Consider the following 22,769-nt stretch of genomic DNA (forward strand, 5'->3'; position numbering starts at 1 on the left):
AAGCTTACCTTAATCATTTCCACTCTAAATTATATGCCGGCATATTACCTTCAAACCCAGACCCTCCCGGCCGAAACACTTAAGGAGCTAGACCAAACATGTAACAACTTTCTTTGGGGCTATAAAGACTCTAAAAAGATAATTCATCTGATCGGTAAAGAGTTCACGTTCCTTCCAAAATCTCAAGGAGGCTTGGGTATTATATCTCACCATGACTTAAGCACCATCTACATGGCAAGACTATGGTGGAAAATGAGTCAAGGTCCATCAAATTTGGCCCAAGAGTGCATCCAATCAAAATATGTGTTGGAAAATAGAGTAATTCCTTTTAAAAACAGCTCAAAAATTTGGAAGAGTATAGGGATAGGATGGCCTCTCCTCAATGAGAACAAGGTTTGGGTCATAGGGAATGGTAATCAGATCTCTTTATGGGAAGACAATTGCCTAGGTATTGGGAGTTTACGTTCACTTATTCACGGCCCTCTCATGCAAGGGGAACAAAACCTAACACTTAGAGATGTGGGGGTAAATGGCTCATGGGACCTTAGTCATCTCTCCTTCCCCCTCCCGGACTTTATTTCCTTTAGGATCCTAGATTTACCCGTGCCTACCCAAGCTTGTGACCATCACGACCACCCCGGCTCCTTTCCTCTTTTGTACTTGACGACAAATTCTCCATAACTAGTGCGTATGTTGCACTTACCTTACCGCGAAAATCATCGGTGGACTTAGAATGGCTTTGGAAGGGTACCCTAACACCAAAGCTCAAAATCTTTTTATGGTTAGTATGGTGGGACCGGCTACCCACAAAACATCTCCTCAACCAACGAAAAATTGCCTCCTCTAATCTTTGCCCTTTGTGTCAGGACCACGTTGAATCATCCATTCACATTGTTAGGTTGTAGGGTGGCGCAGGAGGTTTAGCAAGCATCCACAATTCAATAGCACAACCCCCAAGCAACCGCGAGTGAGTGGCTGTACCAGCACCTAAAAAATCAAACAAAGAATGCTAATACCCCAATTTGTTATCTTTTCCCCTTTATCTGTTGGGAGCTTTGGTTACAATGCAATAAATACATCTTTGAAAATGTTCCCATCCCACCTCCAAATACCACCATCCAAAAAGCAACCCGAAATGCCCATGAATTCTACTTAACCAAACCATCTATCGATTCACAAACTGACCCATCACCGGAACTTCATCCTAGGGAATACCCGTGGCAAACTATAATAGTCGACGCATCCTTTGTTAGTCTTTCATCTACATCTTGTATTGCTGGTGTTTTGTTCGACAATGCGGGTAATTGGCAACTGGGGTTTCAAAGGTGTATGCGAATGATGCTCTACACTCTCAGTCGTCCAAGTACATAATGTCACACACTTGGAAATCTATACTGATTGCCAAAAAGCCACACATCTTCAAAAGTCGACAACCATGAACCCCATACTTGACAATCTTGCTATGCTTTGCAGGGATCACAACCATGTCTTCCAAGAGATGAAGGTCCAATTCTGCCCAAGGAAGCTAACACAAGCCGCGGATAGCTTGGCGTGCAACAGACGAAAAGATGATCTAGAAATGAATGTAACTAGGTTTATCCACACCCCCTAGTTATCTTTTGAATATTTGGGAAGACTTTGTATTAAGGCTCAGAGCCACTAACTTTTAAACATTTATGCATCCATACTTAAAAAAAAAAATATATCTCAGGAAACTTGCATTGGGAGTACATACATCAAACTACACAGAGTACCAAAGTATGTACAATGTTTGATAAATTTAAATGTGTCATTAGTCATTACTCATTACCTACATAGATAGTACAACCTCAACCTTAAACATAAGTGAGAGATAAACATAGCAAATCAAAAAAAGAGAATCAGGAAAATACCATTACTCTAAAAACATACATAAGAGTCCCAAGATACCTATAGAATCCTCTTTTACATATAACGTCTTATCTAGTGTGACACCTAATTCTCATCTTGCCGCATCAGTTATTTTTACATATTACCTAACGTAGTTAATCTTAGATAATGAGGTGACGAAATTAGAAGAGTAACTAGTAGCAGTGGCCTGAACTTTAGGGTGGTGTAACCAGTAATCCAGGTAGCGGAGGTACTAGTCCTACAACTATACGCACGGCACCGACAGTAGGATGTATCTCTACCTGAAGCAATGAACGCTTCGGCTTTCGGAGTTCAGGAAAGGTGGGCTTTGGAAGTTCGGACAATGTAGGCGTAGTAAGCCTAGGCAGGAGGACTGTAGGAAGGATTTCCTCAGGAAGGTATGTTCTTCTTACTATGCTTTTATCATCAGGATGAAAATCACTCATCTTTCTCCTTTTCCCAGGATCTTGTGGAAGATTAGCAATTTCAAATTCGCTCAATCTAGGAATAAGATAGGTTCTGGAATTGTGTGATGGAGAAGAATGTTGTTCACTTTGTTGATCAGGAGGATTTTGTTCATCTAATTGAGATGGAGGAGGAAGATTTTGTTCATTTTCTTGAGGTGGTGAAAGATTTGGAGGAGGAGATGGAAGAGGAGAAGGTGGAGGTGGATTTTGAGTTGGCGTTCTTTTAACAAAAAACATGAAATATCCTTCTTTTTTTCCTTTTCATTATGAAAATCAAATTAATACTTTGAATGAGATTAAATAAGTCGATTGAAAAGAACAACACAATACAATCAAGCACATAATACATGATACATCATTCAAAAATGATTTCTAAAACATTCTAATTCCTAACCTTAGTAACATAATTCCTAAATCACAAATTCACAACACAACCATTTGTCGATTTAGCATCCTAATCTAATTCCTAAATCACAACACAATCGTAATGAAATCCAATTGACAAAAATACACGAATACACAATTATTTGTCAATTTCGCATCGTCCTATATAACTCCTAAATCACAGCACAATCGTAATGAAATCCAATTGACAAAAATACATAAATACACAATCATTTGTCAATTTGGCATCCTAACCTAATTCCCAAATCACAACACAATCGTAATGAAATCCTAATGAAATCAAATCGACAAAAATACACAAATACACATCAATTTTCAGCAACAATAACTTACAACCCAACAATGATTCAATGATGAATAATTGAAGAAGCGATTAAGCAAAGATTAAGAAGGTTGAATTAGAAGAATACCTGAAGTTTGCCGCCCCTGCCGCCTACTGCCGCCCGCTGTGACAGTGAAGAAGTGACTGTCGGTCGGTCGCAAATCAAACCACACAAATCAGACAAATCAGATTCTTGGAGACAAAAACAAAATCAAATAAAACAAAATCAAACAAAACAAAATCTACTCATCGAACAAAACCCTAACAAAATCAAACAAAACAAAATCAAACAAAATTAAACAAATAACAAACTCACCGGGCACCGGCGACTGCGACTCGACTGAACTGCGACTCGACTGACCGTTGCTACTGTGCTACTAGTTAGGATTTTTCGCGTTCGACTTAATTGCGTCGTGTGTCGGCAAACTCACCGGCAAGATCTAACGGTCGCTGCGTCGGCGCTTCGCTCGCTGCTAGTTAGGACTTAGGGTTTTCGCGAAGGAGAAAAAGAGGGAAAGAGGAAGTGGTCTGGGTTAGTTCGCGTGTGAGAAAACGCTTCAATTGAATTTTATTTTATTTTTCAGAAATAATAGTTGGTCACGTGACCAACAGTGACCCTAAGTAAATCCGCCACTATTGACAGGTGGGAAGATTCTCATACTTTTGTCTTATTAGGCGACCGCCAATGTTGTTGGACCATGTTGGTGAACTGACTTGTTAGAGCTGTGGATGGTACATTTGTCGTGCTCGCGTCCGCAGTAATGTTCGCGGACTCATCATAGTGGTCCGCTAACATACTTGGATTATACCCATACACTTTGTTTGGTAACTTTAATTATTTCTTGTTGAACTATTACTGGTCCGAAAATTTTCTTAATTAACAATCTCAGGAAACTTGCATTGGGAGTACATACATCAAACTACACAGAGTACCAAACCACAAGGTTTGATAAATTTAAATGCGTCATTAGTCATTACTCATTACTCATTACTCATTACCTACATAGATAGTACAACCTCAACCTTAAACATAAGTGAGAGATAAACATAGCAAATCGAAAAAAGAGAATTAGGAAAATACCATTACTCTAAAAACATACATAAGAGTCCCAAGATAGCTATATATAGGATCCTCTTTTACATATAACGTCTTATCTAGTGTGACACCTAATTCTCATCTTGCCGCCTCATTTATTTTTACATATTACCTAACGTAGTTAATTTTAGATAATGAGGTGACGAAATTAGAAGAGTAACCAGTAGCAGTGGCCTGAACTTTAGGGTGGTGTAATCGGTAATCCACCTAGCGGAGGTAATAGTCCTACAACTATAGGCACGGCACCGACAGTAGGATGTATGTCTACCTGAAGCAATGAACGCTTCGGCTTTCGGAGTTCAGGCAAGGTGGGCTTTGGAAGTTCGGGCACGACTGTAGTAAGCCTAGGCAGGAGGACTGTAGGAAGCATTTCCTCAGGAAGGTGATTTGGGTCTAGGAGTTTAGGCAATGTGGGCTTTGAAAGTTGTAGGAGGCGATGAGCTGCTACTGGGAGAGTAACAGTGCTCATCATGCCAATAGCAAGGAACATAAGGCAGAATAGAGAGAAGCGAGAAGACATGGTAAAAGAAAAGTAGGAGCAAACAAGTATAAAACTCTTTAAAAAGTGATGAAACTTGTTGCGTAGGATATGGTGTATTGTTTTGTGTTTGCTGGTACTTATAGAAGAGGGGTGAATAGAGGGCCAGTTGTACGAAAACTGTACAAGGTCACGTTAGCGTAAAAAGTATTGCTAGGGTTGTTTGTTAAGAAATCATCATATATGGAGGTACCGTGAGCATGCATGGTACATTCAGGACTATTTTTTGCTCATTGCTCATTTAAAATCATCCAAATGAGCAATATGTAATGAAAGACGAGAGTTCCAAATGAGTAAAATTAATGTTGGGTGTACCATGGTCCATGTGTACCTTGCATATGATACACTTTGGTGTATGATGAATGAACTCGTTTGTTTGTTATTGTATTGTGTTTCCAGTTTGTATTTTCAGATAAAGATGATTGTTACTAATTTTACGACTATGTATTGTTACTAAAAATATATATATGAAAAATCAAATATAGTTTCTAATATGTTGTTGTAAGTTTTAATAATAACAATAATTATTTTTAAGTTCACTTATTTTAAATCTTTTGACTCAAAAATACGGAGTCCAAATTCAATCTAAGACTTTTTTTTTAGTCCTATCCAACAAATTTAGACAATAATGAATTGGAATATGAAATTTTTCAGTCTACTTACACTATAAACTGAATATAATGTGTGAGGATACATTCCAAATAGATCAAGCCTCCATAGTGATTCTGAAAATACTTATATTTACATGCTCCCTCTCATATCCTTTGCACATTTTTTTATTTTACTCATTTTCAACCAAATATTTGACAAATATGCAAAGAAAATTTAGCACATATGTATAGACCCCATTCCCAGATCATCAAGAATAATCTCCTCAGCAAACAACCAAAAATCCAACAGATAAATTTCAATGAAAATATTACAAGGCTCCAAGCTTCCAAACGGAGAAAGTGCAAACAAACTGAAAATACCACGGCCCACAATCAGCGGATAATGCGGAAAAAGTTGTATAGACCTGGACTGAAAACACGGTAGGAGAAATAAAAAATGAATCTGGTTCACAATAACTTTTGTGTATCGAGTATAATATGATATAATCAGTAGCTATATGATGTAGTTTTTTTTTTAAGGTAAGATGAAGTCCCTTGCAATGAAGAGAGAAATTGGGGATCTCTACTTGCAAGGGGTGAGTTTCGATCCCTTGACTTCTGGGATCGGAGGTGATGCCAATGCCACTAGACTATCATCTGCTGCTCATAGCTATATGATGTATTTTAGTTTTGTGTGCGTTAAGCATAATCAGTTTTTATATGATACAGGCAGTTTTCGTATAAAACAATCGTTTTTCGAATAAAGTCAGTTTTTATGTAATATAATCAATTTAAATATATAATAATTATTATAAAACCGGTTCACTTAAAACTTTATAGTAGAGAATTGGACATACACCAAAATAGTTGTCGTGAGTCTAGTGTTGTAACTCAGAAGTGGCCTTGGGTCACAAGTCACAAGTAGTGGGTTTAGTGTTGTTTCTTTGCTTAGTTTGTGTGTACTTGTTGAAAAAAAAAAAAAAAAATTGAACGGACACCAATATAGCGAATTGTTTAGTCCACGAATGAATCAAGCTTGTATTGGGCCCGGGCTAATATAGGCTTATCAATGAAAGTGTCACACACTCACATGTAATTAACAAGTACTTTGAGTCTCTTCCTTCAAAATTTTCAACTACATATAACTACGGATGTGTATTTCACGTGAACTTATTAGACTTAATAGATTTATATCATCCCTAATTATTTTACACCTAAAGAAACCTAATTAATCTTGAACATACTCAATGAACTATGAAAATTATCTATATAATCTAACATATAAATATATTAAAAGGCGTTCTTAAACAAGGAATTGTGTCACGTGGCATTCACCCTAAAGAGTTTTTAGTTCATGTAATCAATGTACAATAAAAAAATTGAAATTGCATATTATATGTTTCGATCCCGTGTCACGTGCCGCTCTCTCTAAGGAGCTTTTAGTTCATGTAATCTATGTACAATAAAAAAAAAAATTAGAAATTGCATATTATATGTTTTGATAATCTCGTGATCTCAAGTTCATATACTTAAGTTTTGACCACTAGACTAAGTTGTATTTAGTGTTATCATTTTAAAGTACAATATTAACAAATGATCGAAAACTTTCTTACCCGGGGCATAGCCCGAGCCTAATAACTAGTAAATCTATTAAAAGGTCTTCCTAAACAAGGAACGGTGCCACATGACGCGATCTCTAAAGGCGTTTATTTCATGTAATCTATGTACGATAAAAAAAAAATTGCATAGTATAGGCTTTGATACCATGACCTCACGTTCATACTAAAGGCTTAACCACTATACCAATTGAATTTAGTGTTAGCATTTTAAAGTGCACTATTAATAAATGAAGATTTTCCTTATCCGGAGCATAACTCAAACCTAATAACTACTTTATTTTTTATAAAGTGAATAGAACGCCTCAGAAGCAAATTTCTATTATGAACAGATTTTAAACATCAATGGAGTCCAAAAGTACTTCATCTATTCCTTCAAGTATTATTATTGAAATTTTACGGTTCCTAAAGCACATCTTCAAACAATTTTATTTTATAAAATAAAAATAAATATTTTTTGAAAGAAACACATTGGAATGAAATTATTAACAAAAATCTCACATGACTTTATATTTTTAAAATAAACTTTACCTTGAAACTTATGATGGATCATTTTGTTAAGCGACAGATCTAGTAGGCATGAATAAATAAATTTGATCTGCAAGGAAGTAGTAAAAAAAATTACAAAAGGATATGAAGTTCAGTGGTCAAAATTAGTTGACAAAAAAAACCTAATTGTTCCATTTCTTCTCTTTAAGAAAAACATTAAATTTTTTTTTAGATTTAGAGGCTACAACCACTCTTTTAGGCTCTAGTAAGCCTTATTTCTTCCTTTTACGGTTGTGTTTTTAAGCTTATAATAAACCTTCGTCTTCTTCTCTAATGGAGAATTGTTCTTCTCGTATATATTGAGTTACTTTTATGTGTTGGGTTTTGTCTGTCTACTTGGGAGAGTTTGGAGATTTTGCTTTTAGTGTTTTTTTTTTTTAACAAGGGATTTGATGATGATAATTTGTGCGGGTTTATGGGAGATGTTAATTCTTCGTCTACGATCCGTTGAATCTGATCAATCAAGTTCTTCTACTTCAAAAGTACTACAAATCAATAGACCTCCTATTAGAAGGTTGTATCAAATAACAACGTAAAAGGATTTACAAAAATGTTAGATCGTATTAATGATCATAATTTTAACTGTTAACATAATAGTATTTCGTTTATTGGTTTAGAATTATCTTATAGATCTAATATAACTAAATTTTAAAAAAAGTTCAGTTGAATTTTTATGTGATCATGTTAAATAAGAGTTCTTATATTTAAAATCATTATCTACCTCTAGATATTTCCATGTCTAAGAAATTAAGAATTCTGAATGTCGGCCAGGAATCATACGACGCGGGCAATGTTTCCCCACTTATAGTATAGGTAGGAATAAAGATAAGATAGCATTCTAATAACTGCATTTATTAGGTGGGAGAGCTTATCTTTAGTTTAACTCAGCTCTCTTATCTCGGTCATTTCAACAAAACATGGCGCGACATTCATTCACATGGGCCTTATTGTTTGTTCTTGTACTTGATGTGATATACTTGAGTCATGATCGATGACTAAAAGCTGATAGAGGAAGTTCAATAATAGAGGAAATTATAGCTATAATAATTGTATAATACAAACAAAAACATAAATCAAAGGAATCTGAACATAGAGAATCATATATGATTCGAAGCCGACATCAAAGTCCCAAATAAATCGAAATCAAATAAGGCTATGTTCTTTTCAACTTATTTTCAATTAACTTTAGTTCTCTTACTTCACTTTACTTAGATAAGTTTAGTTCAAATTCTCTCATTCTAAAAGAACGAGGCCTAACTGTTCGATTTAATTACATATAGGAATTATGATTTTTTAGGAAGTAGTATATTCCTTGACTTTTAATTTCCTACAAAGTTGTAAAAGTTGTTTGGTTAATTATGTAAGTTTCACTTACATCGGTCGGTCTTCTTAGGTAAGTAATTTTTTTCATTTTGTAGGAAGTAGATTTTCAGCCCTACAAGGCTACTAGCTTGTAGGAAACACCAACACATTGGCTGGTAAGGCATGCATAGCATGCTAAGGAAATACCCCAGCATAATATTGGGGGTAAGGATCGAACTCCTGACCTCAAGGGCCAAGGGGGAGCGCTCTACCCACTTGAGATAACTCCTATTATATATCCTTTTGAATTAAAATTAGGCAATGATATTAAAAAGAAAATTAGTCTAATAGTGAGTAAGTTAATTTCTTTTAGTGACTCGTTTAATCCATTTAGTTACTAGGTTTACTTTTATAATTTTTGAAAAAATTCCGATATTTTAATAATTTAAACAGTCTCTTTTAATAATTTTTAAAAAAATTCCTATATTTTTGTTCACCAAACCACCCCGGGATATTTTATATTTGGAATATGAACCAAATTGAACTAAGCCGTTGATTGTTTGCTTTACTTTATATGGAAAAGTTGATATATTTGCTTTTCGGATTTAATCATATAAAAAGTGAAGATTAATATAATTTATTTTTGTACCATACATCAACGAATTTCTTCTCAAGTATATGATCAAAGTTAGCGAGCTTTGACCCTGAAATCATATTATCATAAATTGCATATGATCAAGCGATAGTAGTTTAATCAGAAGTTAAACTTTCAACTCTGGTGTGCAAGAGATAGGATAAACTTTCTATCAATGATCGAAAAAACAACAGCAATTAGGAGTACAGAGTACAAGATACAAATAATAATAATAATAATAATTTATCCAAGATAAAATATATAAAACATAATAATTGCACACTCAGAGTACAAAGAATGAAACCAAAAATAAATAAATAATAAATGAAAGACTGAAAGATGTTAAAGCCAGAAGATCATTAGGAATATATCATTACATTAGATGCATTAATGTAATCCCAAAGCGTGGCATGTGCGGTATCCTTCAGTGTTTGTCTTGGAAAATGGCGGCATTGTCAACAAAATCAGGGAATTTGAGGAACTGTGGGATTTGGAAGTTGAGGTAGTGTCGGCAAGGGAAGTGTAGGTACCTCCAAGGAGGGAAGATCTAACAGACCACGAGGGTGCACTGGAATTGTAGGGTTTGGAAGTTTGGGTATTGTGGGATTAGGAAGATTAGGTAAAGTGACTAGGGGAACTTCCAACTTAGGAAGATCTAGAAGACCACGAGCTGGCACTGGAATTGTAGGCTTAGGAAGCTGAGGCACTGTAGGGTTAGGAAGATTGGGTAATGTGACTACTGGTACCTCCACCTTAGGAAGGTCTAAAAGGCCACGAGGGTGCACTGGAATTGTGGGATTTGGAAGATTGGGTAATGTGACTATGGGCACCTCTAGCTTAGGAAGATCTAAGAGGTTGCGAGGATGCACTGGAATTGTAGGGTTTGGAATTTTGGGTAATGCTGGGTTAGGAAGACTAGGTAACGTGACAATAGGCACCTCCACCTTAGGAAGATCTAAGAGACCACGAGGATGCACTGGAATTGTAGGGTTTGGAATTTGGGGCACGGTAGGATTTGGAAGTTTGGGCACTGTTGGGTTAGGAAGATTGGGCAAGGTGACTACAGGCACATCCACCTTAGGAAGATCTAAGAGGCCACGAGGGTGCACTGGAATTGTGGGATTTGGAAGTTTGGGCACAGTAGGGTTAGGAAGATTGGGTAAGGTGACTATAGGCACCTCCAACTTAGGAAGATCTAGAAGGCCACGAGCTAATGCCATTGGGATTGTGGCAATACTCACCATGCAAGCAATGAGCATTAGACATGATATGAACAAACGAGGACCCATCAAAGCTTAAAGTGGGAGCAAACTAGTATAAAATGAGCTAGGAATATATATAAAAAAAATGGGTTGTATATTCTACAATCTGCTTAGAATATGTTGTATTCCCTTGTATATGGGGGGTACTTATAGCATGGATAAGATGAGCATTCTATGGATGGATTAGGTGGACGAGGGTGTTCATAGTTTAACTCATCTGCAATATCACTGTCATTTAGAATGATATTCATTACATTCACATGGGCCTTTTTGTTTTTGTTCCTGAATACTGATGTACTGCATTTAAATTAATATGATCAATTACTGAAAGATGACAGATTACAATAACCCATGAAGTTGTAGTATAATCATTGAGCTTTACATAGTAAATATTGAAGGTTCATTACAACAACAACATCCAATGAAATCCGAAAAAAGTAACCCAAAACGGGACTAAGAGAATGGAAACTGAATATTTCACTGACATGAAGGAGTTAAGTTAACTAATCAATATGAATGACCCGTTTGGTTAATACATAAAAAGGATCCGCTGCACGAATCGGGCAATGTCATTCTTAGATACCTAATTTTTCCTTCTCCATAGGTTATTCAGATTTATATGAGCTCAGAAATCTAATGTCTGGAAAGTTCAGATCAATTCTATAGCACATTCAACCTCTGAAAATTGATAGTGTCAAAATCTCAGAGATGTAAACTAGAAGTTACATTAATGTAGTACCAAAATTTTGGAGTTCTTCATAGCCCATATCAGTATAATAAGACCCTGTACTTTTGGCGTATTTTCAATTCAGTTAATTGTAATTCAGTTAATTTCAGTTGAGTTTAGTTTCAATTTCTCTTTGCAATTTGTTTCTCTCAGTTCAGTTCAATTAATTTCAATTCAGTTTCTCTCAGTTCAAAAGAGCGGAGCCTAACAAGAGTGATTTGAGATGCTACTGCCATATATGCTTCTCAAGTTGATTTTACTATGTTAACACTAACAGTAAAAATATTCTTTCTGAAAACAGTCTTAACCTCCTTCTGTGCTAAGCCAATCAACCATTAGATTTAACCAAACTGAGCAATAAGCCCCAGGAAAAGAAGATTTAGATGATTCTAGTTCGATTTTCGAAATCCAATATTAATCGAGACGTATTTGATTGCATCATTTTGATCATCAGAGCTGAAGACAGGCGCAATTTGGTACGAGTAAAGTTCGTCCAAGTGACAACATAAAAATTACCAAGTATTGAGTATTATACAAAATAAAAGTATTACCTAGTATAAGACTCAAAAAGAACGACATACATAGTACACTTTCTGAAAACTCCCCCGAAAAAGACAAGGAAAAAGACATCACAATAAGAATTATTTCTCAATGATTAACAACACATTCAAGTAAGACACAAGAAATGCAATTACTATATCCTTCAAGGTTTGCCTGGGATGCCAAACTTAGGGAGTTCAGGCAAGGTGGGCTTTGGCAGCTCAGGCACTGTAAGTTTGGGCATTTCAGGTATGGTGGGCTTTGGCAACTCAGGCATTGTAAGTTTGGGCATTTCAGGCATTGTGGGTTTTGGCATCTCAGGCACTGCGGGCATGGGCAGCTCAGGAATAGTGGGCTTGGGTAGCTCAGGAATAGTGATCTTGGGCAACTCGGGCAATGTAGGCTTGGGCAGCTCGGGAATAGTGACCTTGGGAAACTCAGGGATTGTGGGCTTTGGCAGCTCAGGCAATGTAGCCTTGGGCATTTCTGGCAATTTAGCCTTGGGGGAATCGTGCTCAGTTGGCTTAGGCTCCTCAGGTAATTTAGGCTTCCGTAACTCTGGCGGTGTTGGCTTGGGTACTTCATGCACGGTGGGTTTAGGAAGCTCTGGTAATGTGGGTTTTGGAAGTTCAGGCAGTGTTGGCTTAGGCAACTCGGGAAGGACAGGTTTTGGGAGTTTGGGCATTGTAGGTTTCGGAAGCTCAGGCATGGTAGGCTTTGAAAGTTCAGGTACTTCCAGCTTAGGCACCTCTGCCTCAGGATGCTCCGGCAAGGAAGATTCTAGAAGGTGGCGAGCTTCAACTGGCATTGTCACAGTACTCATTGCACAAGCAACAAGCATCATACTACAGAGAAATAAGCGAGGACCCATGGGTTGAGGAAATGACAAACAAGTATAAAATGAGGAAATGAGATCAAACAAGTACAGGAGTGCAACTTCTTGTTCAACAGACACTTTAATGTTAGCTTAAAATATGATGTACTTTGTGCATTGATGGGTTTTTATAGGCTTAGATGATGAAACAAATTGTCCAGTTAGATGAATTAGGTGAAAAAGGTGGTGCATAGTTCAACTCCTCAGCTATATTTTCACCAGCAATTAGAAAAAATATCATGACATGCATAAGCTTGTTATCTGATGTAATGCAGTTGAATTAGGATATAATAGTGAAAACTGGACTAAAAAATATCAGTCTGGCTAAACTCATGGCTAAAAAACAATAACCTAAGAACATTCATACTTTAGAATATCAAGCTCAGGACCCACAACTACCAAACAAAAAGAAACTAGAATTTCAGGCATCTCGGACAGACTGTACTGACCAAAACAAAGCAGATATATATTATATCTAATTTTTGACAAGAATTATTTATTTCATCTTCTTCCTCTTACTTTCTACAATCATTTCGCTCCTCCTTTGAACATTATAACCTCATTTACTGCATTTGCTGTTTGTACTTGAAATTTTCAGTACTAACAGAATAACTGTAGTGCGAATTCAATACCAACAATTAATCATAGTCATAGCCCCTATAATTTCTTTTGAAATTTTAAGTACTCTTCCCCCCTTTAAGGGTGTTAGTTTAGTGGTCTTCCTCGTACGTTACCACTTAACTTATGTGGCAACTTGCACTTCATCCCTCGTCTTATGGTAACTGTATATCTTTGTTAAATTTTGCTCATCACAAAACAATCTGATGAGTTTGTCTTTCTTGAAGTGCAAAAAGAACTTATTTCTGTTGCGTTGCTAGTTTAGCTTCGGTTTATTTTCAATTTTTCATGGTGTAGATATGATAAGCAAATATTTTTATAGAAACTAGATAACTAGCTAGTAGCTACCAAGGAGCATAAATCTAACAATATAAATTATAAGACTGGCTCTAAATGCTGTTTTCCCATTCCAAATGGTTTATAATTCGGAACTGACAGACAGCTTAATACTGCAAGAAATTTCCCAAGAGTTTCTGGTTAAATACTCACTTGCCGCAAGAATATTGTAGCAAGGATAATAATGTACCGCAAAGGAATGGACGAAAGCTATAGTTTCAAACTACTGCTCGAAGTTCACCTGTTTCCAGTGCGAAATTCCGATGCTTTGACAAGATAGAGGGAACTTTAACAGCTTCTAATCTTGATACAGTATTACTGAAACTGGATTCCTTCTGTTCCTTAGCAGCATTAAGTATCGTCTGCAACATTTGGAGGGGATCACCATGGCTCACTATCAATATTGCACACCTGCAAAAAAGGCTCAAGTTATCAATTTCATATAAACAAAAAGACTCTAAAAACCATGTCCCGTGCTGCAGAGGAGACTAGCACATCCAGCAGGAAAGCCAACCGTGGTATTCTGCATCAAAAAGATTTTAAAGCAACCAACTTGCAACATTCTAGCAGGAAGAGAGAGAGAGAGAGAGAGCTTCTAACATTCTAAGGCACTATCTTCAGCTCAAAAAGAATAACTTCTACACAATTAAGTCCATTGAGAAAAGAAGATAATGTGAATCGACCAGCCAAAGAGTAGAGTCTAGAAGATTACCCTTCAAACAAAGTCTCCATTTCTTCCATGGCCTTCACTAGCCGTGAAACAACATCAGCGGCACTTTCTCCACCTTCTGACTGTTCAAATGGATCTTTCGCATCTAGAGCCCATATCTCTGGGTACTATAGTACAGAATTAAGAGTGTCACTTGGCAAAAAGGAGAAATAAAATAAAGCTAACATCAGAAGGTTTCATATCAGCAGCATTTACATCGTCCCTGCGTCTTATTTTGAAAGATATTTAGCTTAAGCCATTATCTCCCAAAAACAAAGATCTCCTATACTAAAGTGAATAGTCTATATAGTGAGTCTATGGATAGTAAACATATATATAGATGTTCCTCACCTTATACCTACAAAACAACCAGAAATAGATGCTAGTCTCAGCATCCTTTAGATAGCCAGTAATATCTTTTTCATGATTAAAGAAAGAAAAAGGGTTTGATTCCACATATTGGAGTCATCCCATAAATCTACAGTGCCTATCTAATTGTTAGAACAGCATGCATCCATGTTTAGGGTAGTAGGATACACTTTCCTGAAACTTAATACCCTCAATGGTCAAACCCCCTCAAGGAGCTGAAAAGTGAATAAATAACTTGATACTCCACCCCGTAACCCGAAAATAAAACAAATGTACAAATTATTGAGAAATAATAAGGCGTTGTCTAAAAGTACCTAATACAACACAAGTTTTATAGGGAACGACCTAATAAAAAAAAATTGTCTAAAAAGACCTATTAAAATACTTTCGGTTGTTAACAACAACCATTTTATGAATTCAGGCCAAAACACCAAATTCCAGCATTGACTTTTTCTAACTCCAATTGACTCTTTCACTTCTTTCTTTCTGTCTTACAGCTCACTGCTCTAAGCTAATCTGCAGTCAACGCTGGAATTTGGTGTTGTGGCCTAAAATTCATAAAATGATTGTTATTAACAACCGGAAGTATTTTAATAGGTCTTTTTAGGCAAAAAAAAGTTTTATTAGTCCTTCCCTACAAAACTTATGGTTTATCAAGTACTTTCTCAAAACACCCAAATAATAAAAACAAAATCATAAGTCTGTGAGGAGTCATATGAAGAGCCAAGAACTGCAAAACTTACTCGATCATGTGATGCAAGCTCGTATGAAGGACCAAAATAACGTTCCCGGAGATCTTCAAATACCTATCGAAATATTGTCAAGTTACAGCTAGATTAGCTGAAAAGGGAAGAAAGTGACATAAGAGAGCTAATGCATTCCTTAATCAGTAAATGTCAAAATATTAAAGGCCGTTTCATTAATTTACTTTTTTTGTTGGTATGGGAAAATTAATTTCATACAACAGCATTACATACAATTGGAGTCTTGTCAATTTATAACCCTTTGGTGACTATAACAGTCAATAGTATGAGTTGTTAGAGTTATAATAGCTTTACCTTGCATTGACTGCCTTCAAATGGAAGATTCAAAACAGATGCAACCACTTTAGCAGTGTGAACTGTTCTAGCAAACGGAGAGTAGCAAATGCGAACGCTTTCTAGTGGGATATTAGCATCCTTCAACTCCTGCACTTATGGCCCAACCTATGTGAGATTGAGGATTGGAAGTAAGGAATATATAAACAGCAAGCCCACCTCCAAATCCAAAGTTCATGTTTTCAATATGAGAACCATAAACAAGTGGAGTGAAGACGGCCACACAAAACACGAATTTTCCTGAGTTCAGACCTTTTATTTTACAGAAAGTGTCAGACAGGTGCAGATTAGCACGAAGCAGGATCTGTATGGATTTTTAGAAGTATAATCTATGACCATAGACTACTATGTAATTCTGCAGGCTAACATAAATGTCAATTCTACAAATGTCAGCCATGTTTTATTTTTTTTATTTTTTTTTTGGGGGGGTATTTGCTGCTAAGTTATTGATACAGCAGAAACAGAGACGGCCGAGATATTTTGACGCAGAGAACATACAACACTTCCAGTAATTTCTCAAGCTGAAAAGCAAAGTATTGTGTTTTGGCTTAATACTAATCCGTTGATGTCATACAGTGTCTGTTGCATCTACTACAAAATTCTTCATCGGCTCAACTAACATGGATACAGGACATTAAGTATTTCGCTGTCACTATACTCATGCTATCAGCTAGTGTATTGAACATTTGGGGTCTATGGGTCTATCATGCAGAAGAATGGAGATGTTGACCAAGGGGTTTGGCATAGGCTTAATTGTGGATGGCTCATATGCATCTACTGCAGAATCACAATGTATCTTTAAAGATGAAGTCAAACAACTACGGGACGGTTGTTCATGCAGGCTTTCAGTACAGGTCGGAGTGTTGATCTTGCAAGATACATCACGTTGAAAAGCTAAATGTGGAAGATATATGCATGTTACGATCATCAGGTGGATGTGCGTAGCACAAGAAAATATAGAATTAGCAATGATAAGAAATCCACAATAGGGTTAGAGATATACTGATTCATAAAAAAAGGAAGTTTGGATAACGAAGATGTTCCTTAAAATCAAGCAACGCCACAATTGATCAAAATGGAAAGGGTAACAAAAAAAAGATGAAACAATCGGGACTATGCGAGTTACATAAAGGATGACATCTTGTTCGGTATAGTCAATCCCATCCCTTTAGGATCAAGATCCAATAATGCCATTGTTGTTCACTAAGGCTCCGTTTGGTAGGGTGTAAAACATTTTCAGTGTAAAATGATTTTCATGGAAAACAATTTACAATGGAAAACGCAATTTCAAAATTAGTTTTCCGTTGTTTGGTTCGATGTAAGAAAAATGATGAAATGAAAGGAAAATGAAAGGGAAAGTAAGGAGGTAGTGAGAGGAGTGTACAAGAGAGATCAGGAAAATTGTTTTCCCTTCATTTTGAAAGGAAAATGGTTTTCCATCATTGGGAGAGTAAATTTACCCCAAGGGAAAATGGTTTTACACTCTTTGCCAACCAAACAATGTAAAACTGAAAATAGAGAAAAACAGTTTTCCGAAAAAACGTTTTACGCCCTACCAAACGGAGCCTAAGACTATGCTCATGCTTATTTCGATATAAATTTGCAAACAAGTAAGTTATCCTAAAAAGTGAAAACAAAATAACTAAATTCTTCAACTGATATAAAACCTTCTCATTTCTCAGTTCTCACACATCACCAATTTCTATTTCAACCTCTTACAATTTAGAATTCTAATTGCAATAGCATCAAATATAGATAAAACAAGAAACTTTCGAGACTTGATATGCACTTTCAAATTGTCATAAAAAAATAAATAGAAAATAAACTACCTTCCGGAATTTCTCTGCAGCCAATTGGGCTTGTATAACACCTTGATCAGCTAACTGATAATCTGAAAGTGTCCCATTTTCCTGCATGGTAATCAAACAAGACATAATAAAGAACAAAATGGGTCCAAAAATTCATTTATGCTACAATAATCCAGTCATTTATGATATAGTTGAACAAATATAAAGAAGATACTATTATAAAGTTCTTATTTTAGTTAATCACACAATTATGTAATTTTCTCGTCTTACTTCCATCTTCTATGATTTAATTAAGAACCCAATAAGATAAAAAAAACTAGTAATAAATTGGGAAATATAAATTATAAACTTTTTTTACCAAAGACGAAACGATGAGGCCTCGCTCATTGGGGATGCTCTTGCCATGTCTGAGAATCCAGTATTTGTTCCTCCACGATGAAGAAGACGATGTTGCCATGTCTTCTCAGTTCTCACTGCTTCTGTTAATATTCTCTCGCTTCTCAACTCTCTCTCTACGCACTCTTTAGTCTTTAGTCTTTAGTCTTTACTATCATCAATTCGGGTAAACAGGTTGTTGTGCGAAATGCAATTAACAAAAGGAAAATTGGACGGGAATAATTTCACTTTTGCCCGATTTGCTAAAACTGATCCTATTTTTAAATTATTCTGAAATAATCCTACATTTACTTACTAAATTGATTTTTTTGATCCCATAAACTTGTAACTTGGCAAACCGGTAAGCCAGGTTAATTTTTTATTCCACCCCAACCACCGGACCCGCACCAGCCGCCAGGCCCCCACCTCTCTCTCCTCGAATCGCGTGTATATGTTGTGGTGGTTGTACGATCTCTCTTCGAGCGATGGTTGTGCGTGGTGATGGTGGTAAAAAGATACAAAGGGAAAGGATAGGGAGAGGAGTGACGAGGTCATGGGGGGTGGGGCGGGGTGGGGTTGTGGTGCGGCAGTAGCAAACTGGGGTAATGGGGAGGTTAGGTTTTGCAGCGGGCTGGGTTGGGGTGGGGGGGATAGATGAAAGAGATGAATAGTGAAGGGGAAACCGGATAAATGCCATAAGTAACTTGTTGTTACCGGTCATTATTTTCCTGGGACCAAAAAATTGATTAAGTAAGCAAAGGTGAGATCATTCTAGATAAATTCAAAGGTGAGATTATTTTTGGCAGATCGGGCAAAGGTGGTAGTAATAACAATCGACACAAGAATTAACCTAAATAGATAGGTCTAAACCCAAAATTAAAACAGACTCGGTATAATAAATAACATATATATCAAAAAGCTCATGGGCGTTTCCGCTAACCCCCATTAGGGTGTTTCATCCCTGGACCCCGACTCGCTAACCGTGCTAGGTTAATCCTAACGTCACATAAGTAATTCAAGGCATAGTTTAACGAATCTCCACCTTAATTTGAATTCTCTCCCACATAACAAATAAATAGATACCCATACAGATGGTACCAAATGCCACAAAAATAGGCAAATGTACCCTGACTCTCCCTGCCTCCTAGATTAACAACTTAGAAGATTAGCAAATCCAAGCTATTTTTGAACTTGTCATAAGGAACCGGCTTGGTGAACATGTCAGCAGGATTATCAAGAGTTCCGACTTTTATCACCTTAATCCTCTATTCACTTCTCAGAATATGGTATCTCACATCAATCTGGTTAGTTCTCTCATGATGGAATTGATCTTTGGCTAGGCATATTGCACCCAGACTGTAACAATATACAATAATTAGCTGATCGTAATGTAGATCAAGATCACTAACTAGCCATTTCAACCATATATTCCCTCTTCAGCAGCTTCCGTCAATTCATGTACTCAGGTTCAGTAGTAGACAAAGTAAGTTGTCTTCCAACTAACATCAGAACCACAAAGAGTAAATACATAATCAATCATAGACCTCCTACTATCAATGTCTCCAGCATAATCAGAATCGGAATAACTAGTAGCTAAACAATGAGTATCATTCCCATAAATTGAGACCAACATCAGACATGCCTCTAAGGTAACGAAAAATCATCTTTACATATTGACAGCGTTCCTTTCCAGGTTTCATGAACCTACTAACAACACTAACAGCATGTAGGGGTGTTTGCGGTTTGGGTTGGTGCGGTTTGGGATGTAACCCAACCCAAACCGCAAATATACGGTTTGACATTTTTCCAACCCAAACCGCACCGCACTTTTGCCCAAACCAAACCAAACCGAACCGCGCAAAACGTTTTGGTGCGGTTTGGTTTGCGGTTTAACCATTTTCTCCTCCGCGACGTTAATTGTGTAATCTAAGACTAAAAAAATTGTTAATAAGAGTCCAAATAGATATAAAGTTGACTTCATAATTAAACATAAATAATAATTTATTAAAAGTGTTAAAGTTCTTTACCTCAAACTTCTTTTTTCAGTTTTACACTTGTATGTCGCCTTGTCAAGCGTATTTAAATTTCTTTTTAAAAAAAAATATAAAATTGCGGTTTGCGGTGCGATTTTGGTTTACAAAAATTAAAACCCAACCCAAATCGCAAACCGCGATTTGCTTGAAATCATAACCCAAACCGCAATTTTAAAACCGCAAACCAACCCAAACCGCAAAAAAACGGTTTGGGTTGCGGTTTGGTGCGGTCCAGACCGCACTCTAAATAGCCCTAACAGCATGTGCAAGATCTGGTCTAGTGCAGACCATATCATACATCAAACTTCAAAATGCACTAGCATATGGGACTCGAGACATATAATCCTTCTCAAGTAACATCAAATTGGGCTTCAAAAGCAGAAGATAGACGTATATTTGCAGCACTAAGAGTATCTATAAGTTTAGCTGATGGCATGTCAAACTTGACAATATCTTCTGAATATAACCTTTTTGTGACAAGAAAAGTTTTCTTTGATCTCTTTCCCTATAAATATCCATCCCCATAATCTATTATGCAGCATTCAAATCCTTCATCTCAAATTCAGCACTGAGAAGACCCTTCAACTTTTGAATATCAGATTTGGACTTTAAAACAATGAGCATATCATCTACATACAAGACCAGACAAATCATCGATCCATCATCCAACTTGTTATCTATACACATAACAATTATACAGACTCCTGCTGTAACCCAAGTCAATCATATACTACCTCCGTTCTCTTTTAGTTGCAACGTTTGACAAATTGCACTATTCATGTTCTCTTATTTGACCACATTTATTGATTTATATGTTAAACAAAATATAGTCATGTGGGGTCTTGTTTGATTCGTTTCAATGTAAGCTTTCATAATATCAAAATTTTATAATTTTTACTTACATACAAATAGAGATAAAACGATTTGAAATTGTACATTGGCAAGCGTGAAAGTCAAAACGTTGCAACTAAATAAAAACAGAGGTAGTAGTTATTAAACCTTTTTGTACCACCGCCTAGGTGACTGTTTTAACCCATACAAGGACTTTCTCAATCTGGTTGAGTCATATGAATCTAGCTGCTCCCCATGTAGGAAAGCTGTTTTCACATCTAGTTGCTAAAGTTCAAGATTCTTATGTGCAACTATTGCTAGTAACGCCCTGATGGAAGTGTGTCTGATCACTTGTGAGAAAATCTCATTAAAAGCAGTCCCTTCCCTTTACGTGAACCCTCTTGTAATAACCCGAGCTTTATACTTGACTCCCTCGACAAGTGAAATTCCTTCCTTCTTCTTAAAGGCCCATTTGCAAGTGACAATTCTCTCATTAGGACATTTGACTAGTTCCCAAGTCTTATTTTCATCCACAGACTCCATTCATCTCCTATTGCAACGAGCCATTGAGCATACTCACTACCTGAAATAACTTCTGTGTAGGTGGATGGCTCATGAGTGTCCCCCTCTTCAGCAACCTGCAGTACAATCATATCCTCAAAACCATACCTCCTTAGAGGTCCACCTGTTTATTAATATCACTACTAACTGGGACCAAATTGGACTTCACATGGGGTTAAGCATAGAATTTTCATCAGAAATTACATTTCTACTAAGTATAACTCGACTCTCATAAGGTGTTTAATAACCTTTAACTCAACTCCTAAAACACATAAATACCCTCTTTTTAGCTCTAGGTTCTAATTTACCGTCACTTACCTGATAATAAACAGTAGAACCAAATACTCTCAACAAAAAATAATATACAGGCTTACCAGACCACACCTCATATGGCGTTTTACAATCAATACCCGGCCTGTGTGAGGTCCACGGTTGATTAGATAGCAAGTCGTACTTATAGGTTCTGTCCAAAATCATCAATCTAACCCAACATTAGGGAGCATGCGTCTCGCTCTCTCCAATGGTGTTCGATTCATGTGTTCTGCTACCCTGTTATGTTGTATAGTATCCCTGACAGTATGATGGTGAGCAATCCCTTCATTTTTGCAAAACTCATTAAACTCGTACCAACAAAAATCCATACCATTATCAGTTTTCAGCCTTTTGATCTTCTTTACAGCTTCTTGATTTTCCACCAAATCCTTCCACTGCTTAAAATTCTTGAAAGCCTCACGTTTATGCTTCATCACAATCACCCAAGTCATTCTTGGATAATCGTCGATTATCGACACAATATACCTGTAACCTCTAATGATTCAACTCGAGAAGGACCCCAACAATAAAAATGGATATAATCAAGTGTGTGCTTTGTCTTATGAACAACCTTTGGAAACTTGTTGCAATGAAGCTTCCCAAACACACAGTGCTCGTAGAACTCTAGATCTTACACCTTGTGCCCACATAGAAGATCCCTTTTTGACAAAATTTGCATCCCCCTTTTACCCATATGTCCAAGCCTCATATGCCACACCTTGGTCATATCCACCTTGTGAATCTCAGATAATGCAACAGCAGCAAAACCTGTCACATTACAACCTTGTAACAGATACAAGGTACCGTTTTTTCATAACCACTTTCGAACCCTTACAGACACTTATAACTCCATGTTCGTTCACCTTGGAAACTAAAACCCCTTCATGTCTAGAAGACTCAAAGATATC

At 36.7% G+C, this 22,769-nt stretch overlaps 3 protein-coding genes and 1 non-coding gene across 4 annotated transcripts in view; all 4 read right to left on the bottom strand.

Annotated features, from left to right (window-relative positions):
- Positions 1-4,791, bottom strand: part of LOC104903821 (protein PELPK1) — a 41,965-nt gene extending 37,174 nt beyond the window's left edge. Inside the window, exons 1-2 of the transcript XR_008967540.1 lie at positions 3,401-4,791; positions 3,173-3,276 (exon numbers count right to left, since the gene is read on the bottom strand). This is a non-coding gene — a transcript (protein PELPK1). The remainder of the gene's footprint in view (positions 1-3,172; positions 3,277-3,400) is intronic.
- A 4,836-nt stretch (positions 4,792-9,627) lies between these two features.
- On the bottom strand, positions 9,628-18,306 carry LOC104903825 (uncharacterized). The gene is made up of 6 exons (XM_010691948.4): positions 18,108-18,306; positions 17,771-17,851; positions 15,903-16,031; positions 15,588-15,650; positions 14,479-14,603; positions 9,628-14,177 (listed from the first exon to the last, which is right to left on the bottom strand). The coding sequence occupies exons 1-6, from the start codon at positions 18,204-18,206 to the stop codon at positions 13,985-13,987; spliced, it is 690 nt and encodes a 229-aa protein (XP_010690250.2). The 5' UTR covers positions 18,207-18,306; the 3' UTR covers positions 9,628-13,984.
- Positions 9,874-10,698, bottom strand: LOC104903824 (protein PELPK1). The gene has a single exon (XM_019251649.2). The coding sequence runs from the start codon at positions 10,696-10,698 to the stop codon at positions 9,874-9,876; it is 825 nt and encodes a 274-aa protein (XP_019107194.2).
- Positions 12,102-12,809, bottom strand: LOC104904167 (protein PELPK1). Its single transcript, XM_010692361.2, has one exon. The coding sequence runs from the start codon at positions 12,807-12,809 to the stop codon at positions 12,102-12,104; it is 708 nt and encodes a 235-aa protein (XP_010690663.2).
- Positions 18,307-22,769: the final 4,463 nt, after the last annotated feature.

This window comes from Beta vulgaris, chromosome 9, assembly GCF_026745355.1.
Source record: "Beta vulgaris subsp. vulgaris cultivar EL10 chromosome 9, EL10.2, whole genome shotgun sequence".
NCBI lineage: Eukaryota > Viridiplantae > Streptophyta > Magnoliopsida > Caryophyllales > Amaranthaceae > Beta > Beta vulgaris.